Here is a 9,428-nt window from a genome sequence, read left to right as displayed (position 1 = left end):
CTGCAGCAGATTTTGCACTCTTCAGTTTTAGTAAATCAACCCCAACTGTAGGAATAACTTTCCCCTATACGTTGCAACACTAAGACCCCTTTCACACTGGGGCACTTTTCAGGTATAAAATAGCGCCTTTTAAGCCACCCCAGTGCGATAGCCCAAGTGCTTTCACACTGGGGCGGTGCGCTTGTAGGACAGCATCTTTGGGGCGGTGCGTATACACCGCACCTGCCCATTCAACTGAATGAGCAGCGCTGCTAAAGCACTTGCAAAGCGGTTTGGCAGCACCGCACCACAGGCACTATTAACCCTTTTTTTGGCTGCTAGCAAGGGTTAAAAGTGACGCTAACGCCTGCACCATCCCAGCGTGAAAGGGGTCTAACAGAAATGTGTCAACGATGCATCACAGCACATAAATAATTTGAGAACATGCAATTATATACATATAAAAATGCATACTTTTTTTTAATGACTCCATCCTCTAAGTTAAAAACTGTTGGGTAGACTGGCTTTGCAGCTATGCATTGTGTTGATACCAAGTAAGTTGTCTTGGAGGGCATTCTGTTAGAATGGCACCCCACTGCACAAGTACAGCAAGTTGCAACACCCCCTTGCTGTAGCTCCTTGCAAGCACATGCCATGCATTGTGCTACTCTGCCTTACAAAAATGGTGCAGGGACATCTTTGCTCTGTTGTGGTGCACCAACAACCCATTCCAGGTTATTGGGCTGCCTTAACACAACACTTGTTAACTTGTATGCAGTAGCACACAACAAAGCAAAATAGTATGAAGGGGACCTAAATGTGCAGACACCTAGAAATGCCTGCACTTTTGTACTTTCATGTTTTATGCAATAAAGTAACTTTAAAGTGTAGCAAATTCCGTTACGATGATCTGGGGATCAGTTCACAGTTCCCCTGCTGATCAGAGCAGAGCAGGCGGATGACACATCTGTGTCTGCTCAGTTTCTGCAGGGCAGACAAGGACAGAGCCCGCTCTGCTCTATGAGAGGCTGGGAGTAAACACACTCCACTGTCCATTTACACCCGACTACCCCCTGATCTTATTAAACAGAAGTGGACGGATCTCATTCCAGATCGGACTCGTGTCTGGAGTGCGTCCATTTATACCCACTTGTCCATAGGAATGCGAAACCTTCAGGTTTGCTTGAAAAGCTGACAGGTGGACCTAATTTGATCGCCCATGTGAAAGGGGCCTGAACAATTAACTTGTTCTATTCGCTTTGTTTGTGGTCTGTTATAGCAAAACATTTTCAATGGGATATATATCTGTTTGATCCTTACAGAAATCCAGTGTGCTCCAAAGCTTTCACTGCAGTATGCAGCGTTATCTCAAAACAGTGTTGTTGGTCATGCCGAGTTTATCTTTGTGAACTACAGAACACGCCCCTCCTATGTGAGAGATGGGGGAAGGTGTTCTGTAGTCCTACTTCTCCATAGATACAGTACAGTGAGTGAGTGAGCACTGTTATGTAGGATAAGAAGGGGGTTACTGGTAGGATCAGCAGGAGAAAACAATCCTGGAAAAATATATGCACACACACACAAAATATATTATATATAAATTTATTAGAGCTGCACGATTCTGGCCAAAATGAGAATCACAATTTTGCTTAGGAATAAAAAGATAACGATTCTCACGATACTCGCAACGTAAAATATTTGACAAAACAAAAAAAAAAAAAAAAGGCTAACTTTACTGTTTTTTTTTTTTTTAATTCACTAAAGAAATTTTTCCCCCAAAAAATTGCATTTGAAAGACCACTGCGCAAATACGGTATTGCAACAACCACCATTTTATTCTCTAGGGTGTATACTAAAAATATATATAATATGTTTGGGGGTTCTAAGTAATTTTCTAGCAAAAAATATGATTTTAACTTGAAACTAATGTCAGAAAAATGTTTAGTGTTTAAGTGGTTAAACTTTTTCAACTTACACACAGTCTATTCCATTGTCAAATTGTTACAATGTTTATACCCAAGTTCATCTGAAAGAATGTTTTGATTCTTGGCAGACTGCCCAGTTTTTCTTTTCCTGTCTTTTGACTGCTGTGACTTCAGAAGAGCAGAGAGAATTCTTTGCATAGAAAGAATTGTGAAACACTTTAGTCAAGATCGCGATAACAATTCTTGGCGATTAATTGTGCAGCTCTAAAATTATTATATAATATATATACATTTTTTTAGTGTGCATATATTTTTCCAGGATTGTTTTCTCCTTCTGATCCTGCCAGTAACACCCTTCTTGTCCTACATAACAGTGCTCACTCACTGTACTGTATCTATGGAGAAGCATCATAGTAACCCTAATCAAGAAGTAGGACTACAGTACACCTTCCTCTCTCACCGCTTTTTGTTTATAGGTTTCATTCCACTTTAAAACACAGCAGTGTAAATGGATTCTAAAGTATACATACCAGAGAGACTATGCCAATGCTTACACCAATGTTTCTCAACTCCAGTCCTCAAGGTGCCCCAACAAGTCATGTTTTCAGGCTCGCCATTGTTTTGTACGGGTGATTTGATCAGTTTCACTGCCTTAGTAATTACCACAGCCGTGTCATCTGAGGGAAATCCTGAAAACATGACCTGTTGGGGCGCCTTGAGGACTGGAGTTGAGAAACACTGGCTTACATCACCCTGGACTCCCTTGCTCCATTAAGAAAAAAAAAAAATGTATCTTTCCAAAGCATCACTGACCATCAGTACCCGCTGTTGGTAAATTACAAGGAGGAGTTCTACCAGTACCAACAATATATGCGAATAATATACCCAAAGTGGCATGAACAGAGACTGTGAGGGGAATGTAGTACCTGCCTACTTTATCTATTCCAAGAAATGCCTGTGTGAGGTCTAAGGACAATATTCTGTACTAAAGCCCCTTTAACATGGGCGCCTGTCTAGCGGGCTCCGCTGAGCACGTGGATGACAGGTCCGGTCTGCGCCACAGAGTGGACACAGCCCCGTTCTCCTCTATGGGGAAATCGGATCGAAACAGATCACCTGTCTGTTTCCATCCAATTTGATCCACCAGACGGGTGGAAAATAGGACCGCCATCCATCTGTTTTTTGCAGGCAGGATCAGATCAGATGGTGGCGGGTGCCAGCAGACATATGCCTGCTGAAATCCGCTGCTCCATGAGACTGGAGGGTCAAATCAGGACCGCCTGAAAACCTGACAGGTGGACCTGATTGAACAGCCCATGTGGTAGGCCCCAAGAAAACATTTAGGCAGGCCGTTATGCTGATCCAGCAACCTTCATCATTTCTGAGTCACTGACTTGGAACAAGCCTACAAATCGGAAGTTCGGACTTCACATGGATTTTACTCGTCGAGTGCTTTTCTAGGTTAGTAAGTATTAAAAGCAGTGGCGGCCTAGCAATTAGTATTTTCATAAAAAAAAAAAAAAAAAAAAAAAAAGAAGAAGGAATGACAGCCCAGATATTTCCCCTCATTACAGATTTTTTTAAAGGCCAAGTTCACCTTTTGCACCATGTGGCATCCGAATTATAGGGGTACAAATGCTTCCCCCCCCCCATCATCAGTGGATTGTGACAATTGTTGAAATCCTATTCTTAAATCAGCTGATATTTTGCACAATGATATGAACGGGAGTACCAGAGAAAAACACGACAGAATAAATGAATGCATGCAGGCATAAACTAAGCTGCTTGTCTATTGTGAAATACGGGGTATGTTTATGTCTGTCTGAGGATATAAGATCTTCCCATACAGTTGAATTATTAAAGAATTCGTATCTTCTGTCTGAATCGTAAGGAATTACAGATGTGAGCACACCATGGATGATGAGTAAGCAAAGAACCAATGCTATTCTATTCCGAGACACCTTTGTCTGGTGCCGCTAAGAATAGCGATTTCTAAAAAAAAAGGGCTATTCCTTCATAGAAAAACACACAATACTCCCTGTGTATTGATGACCATAGTGCTGTGGTTGTCAATTTACAAGGTATAGGGGCCCCAATGGTAGTTTCTGACATCAAAGGGCCACACATAATGTTCAGTATATGTAACGATAGGGAGGACTGTCAGACTGCAGACATTCTACAGGAAAGGATCTATAGAGACTGATGACATGCTACAGGTTTGGTTAGAGACTAGAGAGGCCGGCAGAAATCTCTGTCATTACCTTTGTACAAATCAATGTTTTCACTCCCACCCCAGACTGCTGAGATCCAAGGGCCGTACAAGTACCAAAGGGCTGCGACTTGGGACAAAGACAAATAGACATAGACAAATGACATGGCCGACTCAAGTATCAGCTGTGACACATGCACTGGATACTGACTGCAAAGTGAGAAAGGGATCAATCTAGGAAGTTTGCCTGTATGCTGGAAATTCTTTCTGGCCACAGTCTCCACTGACTAATTTTATATTGAATGTGTGCAGAGAGAGAAGCAACAGTAGCAGCGCTTATTGTTTACACCTACCAAAAACTGTTTACAAATATAAAGAGCATCAGCAGTAAGGGCCGGTTCACACTGCGGGTGATGCGAGGCGACACGACTCGCCTCGATCTGACAAGTCGCCCCCGTTCTGTACAATGGAACCGTTCTGAGAGGAGCGACTCGAGTCGCTCCGACTCAGAAAAAAGGTTCCTGTACTACTTTCGGGCGACCTCGGGGCGACTTGCATTGACTTCTATACAGAAGTCATCTGCAAGTTGCCGCTGAGGTCGCAGCGAGGCAAGTCGGTGTCGCCTCGCATCGCCTGCAGTGTGAACCGGCCCTAAGGCCTGGATAACACTTGTGCGGGTGGTTCCCGCTGTGGGTCTGCATCCGTTCCCGCAGGCGCAACCACCTGCACAGAAAATGCAGGAAGTGCGGTTTCCCATGCATGCAGGTGCCATTAATCCTAGTGGCACCCGCACACAATGGTTTTCATGCAGGCAATGTTTTTCAAAAAAAAGGTGCAGGGACCTTTTCCCTGCGTTTTCAGTAGCAATGGCAGTCAGTTCAAATAAATAGGCTGCCATGCCCACACAAAAACACACAAAAACACAGCTCGCAAAGCCGCAAAAGTGTGAACCAGGCCTAAGGGCTAGTTTACAATTGAATCAGTGTTTCGTGCATTTTTCCTGAATCACTCTTGCGATCTGCATATGCTAATGTATTAACAGCACAGCACTAAGTCGCATAGTACAGCCGTACCACGTGGTGCAGTGCATTTTTCAAAGTAGTGCAAGCCCTACTTTTTGCACAATCCGATACATCTTGAAGCCTATTCAAATGAACAGGCTGTCAAACCATGCTGTTTGAGAATTGTACGCATTTGAACGTTCCTATGCGATCCTGATCCTTAAGTATTGTTTTAGGCTATTTTCACACTGTGGCGCTTTACAGGCGCTACAGTGCTAAAAATAGAGTCTGCATAGCTTCTTTAAAGAGCTTCTCCTGTCTCTCCAGTGTGAAAGCCCTCGTCTTTCACACTGGAACGGTGTGCTTGCAGGATGGTAAAAAAAAAAAAAAAAAAAAAAAAAAGTCCTGAAAGCCGCATCTTTGCAGCGCTGTAGGAGTGGTGTACACACCACTCCTTATGCGCCCCTGACCATTGAAAACAATGGAGCAGCGCCATCAAACCTTTGCAGGCGCTTTGCGGGTGATTTTAACCCTTTTTTGGCGGCTAGCAGGGGTTAAAACCACCCCACCAGCAGTCGAATAGCGCCACTAAGACAACGGTAAAGCGGCGCTAAAATTAGTGCCACTTTACCGCCAACGCCCACCCCAGTGTGAAAGTAGTCTTAGGATTCTTGATTGTGGGTAATTTGGGTCTAGGGCCCTGAACATATAATTCTTGTTTTAGGAGCGTACATTCACGAACACATGCAGCCCTATTGGAACTGTATACAGGCACTGTGTAATTCTGTCTGTCATTGATTTTGATGGGCAGCTGGCTGTACACTGCACCTGTGCCTCCCAAGCACCCAGAGATGCTCAGTGTTTACATTGCACAAGCCAATCCACCATGTGTATGAGCCTTAAGGTCACCATACACAATTCAATCTGATTGTAAAATCTTCTTTAGATTTACCAAAACTATATTATAGGGGGCACACCCAAGCTATCCAATCAATCTTTATAATATCACGCAAGCTCTTGCACTACATAGTTGATGGTAGATCTAAAGAATTTTATACAATCAGTGTGTAGCTTATGGTTTGCTTTAGATGTCATCCGACAATTGGAGGAATCTATATGCCCCCCCCAACAACGTTCCTTCCCGATACCCAGCTGTTTAGATCTTATTCGGGCAAGAAGAAAGATGAGATTGTTTGGGGGCCACATCAGTGGATGTATAAAACAGCTCTCTCCCACATAATATGAACAGTCCAGGCAGCTGATGACCACTCGTATCTGTCAGATTTCTGAAGAACCATGGATGGTGAAATCTTTTGGGCCACCCACCACTTTAGACAGACAACAAATGGAAGACTGTAGCAAATCCCATCTGCACAAAATAAGACACATGCATACACGCAAACATCACTAGTCAGCAGCTGTTCATTTTTAGGATTTCTTTTTTTTTTCCCCCCTTTCAAGAAAAATACCAGACTGCCTGGAATGAACGGACGCAACATGGACACAAAACAGACGGAACAAAAGAGTTTGTAAAATTCAACAATCAGTTTAGTGAACAGTGCAAAAATATGGAGGCTAGAGATGGCAACAGCAGACTGTTCTAGCAATCTCACATATTAATCTCATGCAGTAGTAATGGGCACGAGATGACACCAGCATGGCTCCCACCCCATATCTACACCCCATTCATTTACAGACTGAATCACAGAATCTGTTACATTTGGAACCTGTGGATATGAATGAAGGAGGGGAAAACGGTGCAGGGTGTCGGAGGAAAATGAATACCAGGCACAGCTGTCAAACAGACTGAAGTCAGACAGCAGAGAAACCCCCTGCAGACACAGCACACCCCGGAAGGCAGTGATACGAGGACATGTCCACAGAGATAATGTCAACACTGGATGCTAAAAACTTCAAGTTTCAATATTTTTTGGCAGGACCATAAATTATACAGACTGAGCCATATCTATTTCCAAGGATGGTCTGCAGTCCACTGTCATACAGGACACTCGTTATCTGGCCCTACCCAGGGTCAATGATTTTATCTATTTCGATGCACCAGGGTTGGGTCAATAGTGTCAAATTTTTTTGTATCCCCATGTGGCACTGGAGGGTTGGGCCGCATATTGCGCTGCAATGATACAGCTTATGCCTTCAGGATTGATGGGGTCAAATGTCAGGGTCCTGCCCTGCATCTGGTTAACTGGGTCCCCCTTGTCACATAGTGCAAGGAGCTAGTTCTTTGTAGGTTCCAGGCCAGCACCCAGACATGCCATGCCCACAGCAGGAACTCCAGAAAAATCAAGAAGACTTCTTTGGTTGGCATGCAGAACAAACCCAATGTTATAGTGGCTTCTTCCCCAACTGGAGGGTTTTTCTCCTTTTGAAAAGTTTGTTCATTGTGGGGTTCCAGGCCAGCGCCTAGACATGCCATGCCTGCAGTAAAGACACCCTAAAGATCAGGAGGTCATCTTTGGTTGGCATGTGGGCCAACCAAATTGTTTCTTTATTTGCTTGAGGGTCTCTGTCTCCTTTTTGAGAAATGAGTTGGGTTCCAGGCAGCACCCAGACAAGCCATGCCTGGGCTAAGAACGTCCAGTCGATCAAGAGGTCATCTTTAGTTGTCATGTAGAACAAACTCAGTGTTATTTCAGTGTCTTCTGCTTGAGGGTCTTGGTTTTTTTTTGGGGGGGAAGAGTTTGTTCTATGTGGGGTTCCAGGCCAGCACCCAGACAAGCCATGTCTGGGGTAAGATTGCCCTAAAGATCAGGAGGTCATCTTTAGTTGGCATGTAGAACAAACTCAATGTTATTTGGGTTTCTTCTGCATGAGGGTCTTGTTCTTTTTGGAAGAGTTTGTTCTATGTGGGGTTCCAGGCCAACAACCAGACAAGCCGTGCTTGGGGAAAAAAACGCCCTAAAAATCAGGAGGTCATCTTTAGTGGGCACATAGAACAAACCCAATTTTATTGCGGTTTCTTCTGCTTGAGGGGATTGTTCTTTTTGGAAGAGTTTGTTCTTTGTAGGGTTCCAGGCCAGCACCCAGACATGCCATGACCAGAGTAGGAACTCCCCGAAGGTCAGGAGGTCATGTTTGGCTGGCATGTAGGCCAGCCCAATGTTACCGCTGCTTCTTCTTCTGCTTGAGGGTCTTTCTCCTCTTGAGGATCATCTCGTAGAGCTTGTCCATGCCCTCGGTGAGCCCCTCTCCGATGATGGCACAGGCTGGCTGGACATGGTAAGGGGTAGATGGGCTCAGTTCTTGGAGGGCCAGCTGTCTCTCGATCTCAGTCACCGCCAGGGACTTGGGTAGGTCCTGCTTGTTGGCGATGACCAGCAGAGGAGTCCCCTGGTTCTCGGCGAACTTGGTCACCTTGTGGAGCTCAGTCTTCGCCTCCTCCAGCCGGTCAGAGTCCACCGAGTCCACCACGTAGATGATGCCGTCCGTGCAGCGGCTGTACGACTTCCAGAGGGGCCGCAGCTTCTCCTGGCCGCCCACATCCCAGAAGTGGCAGCTGATGCCCTTGGCCGCACCGTTGCTGAGCCGGATCCGCTCGGTGTTGAAGCCGATGGTGGGCACGGTGTTGACGAACTCGTTGAACTTGAGCCGGTAGAGGACGGTGGTCTTGCCGGCGGAGTCCAGGCCGAGCATGACGATGTGCAAGGACTGGAAGGAGGAGATGTTGGAGGAGACGTTCCCCATGTCTACAGGTGACCTGTGTGCGGCGCCCTCCGCGGATCCTCACCACCGAGCATGCCGTGTGCTGGGAAGGGGTGCTGCGGGGTCCCCCGGGCCGGCCAGTGCACGCGATGCCACCCCCTCCTCCTCCTCCGGTGTCTGCTCCAAATCCGCCGTACTCTTATCTCTCCCTCCTCCAACCCTTCACATCAGAATGAATCTGCATCCCAGCCATCCATCTCCTCCCCGATCACACCCCTCACACCGGGGAGGGACAACTCTTAAAAGGGCCACAGCAGCCTCCTGCGGGGAAACGTGGCTGGGAGCTGACAGATCCGAACACCGAGCAGTCCTATGGAGGGCTCTGTGTGATCCTCCTACACAAGGGACACAGGCACACTCATCGGAAGATGGCAACCAATCAGCTTCTAGCTTCAGCTTCTTCAGTTAAGCTCTGAAAATGAGAGATATAAGCTGATTGGTTGCCATACTTAGTGGCCCCAGCTTCAGTCAGCAGCGCATCGGTGGAGGGGGGTATTGTGTTATCACTTCAGTCACCCCAACAGGATGATTGAAGTACATTATTTTTAGCAATACATTATAATATGCTGTATAATGAGAAAGTTTAACCATAAA

At 45.7% G+C, this 9,428-nt stretch overlaps 1 protein-coding gene across 1 annotated transcript; it reads right to left on the bottom strand.

Moving 5' to 3' along the window:
* Window positions 1–6,640: 6,640 nt before the first annotated feature.
* ARL4C (ARF like GTPase 4C) lies at window positions 6,641–9,042 on the bottom strand. The gene has a single exon (XM_077448220.1). It carries the CDS (start codon window positions 8,814–8,816, stop codon window positions 8,235–8,237), a length of 582 nt encoding a protein of 193 aa, XP_077304346.1. The 5' UTR covers window positions 8,817–9,042; the 3' UTR covers window positions 6,641–8,234.
* Between the last annotated feature and the right edge of the window lie 386 nt (window positions 9,043–9,428).

Source organism: Lithobates pipiens, unplaced genomic scaffold, assembly GCF_037356315.1.
Source record: "Lithobates pipiens isolate NorthernLeopardFrog02 unplaced genomic scaffold, aLitPip1_a1.2 Scaffold_22, whole genome shotgun sequence".
Classification (NCBI taxonomy): domain Eukaryota; kingdom Metazoa; phylum Chordata; class Amphibia; order Anura; family Ranidae; genus Lithobates; species Lithobates pipiens.
This window is presented reverse-complemented; position numbering and strand designations above follow the sequence as displayed.

Coding starts and splice junctions, on each gene's coding strand:
- ARL4C (XM_077448220.1), bottom strand. CDS start 8,816: ATGGGGAACGTCTCCTCCAACATCTCCTCCTTCCAGTCCTTGCACATC.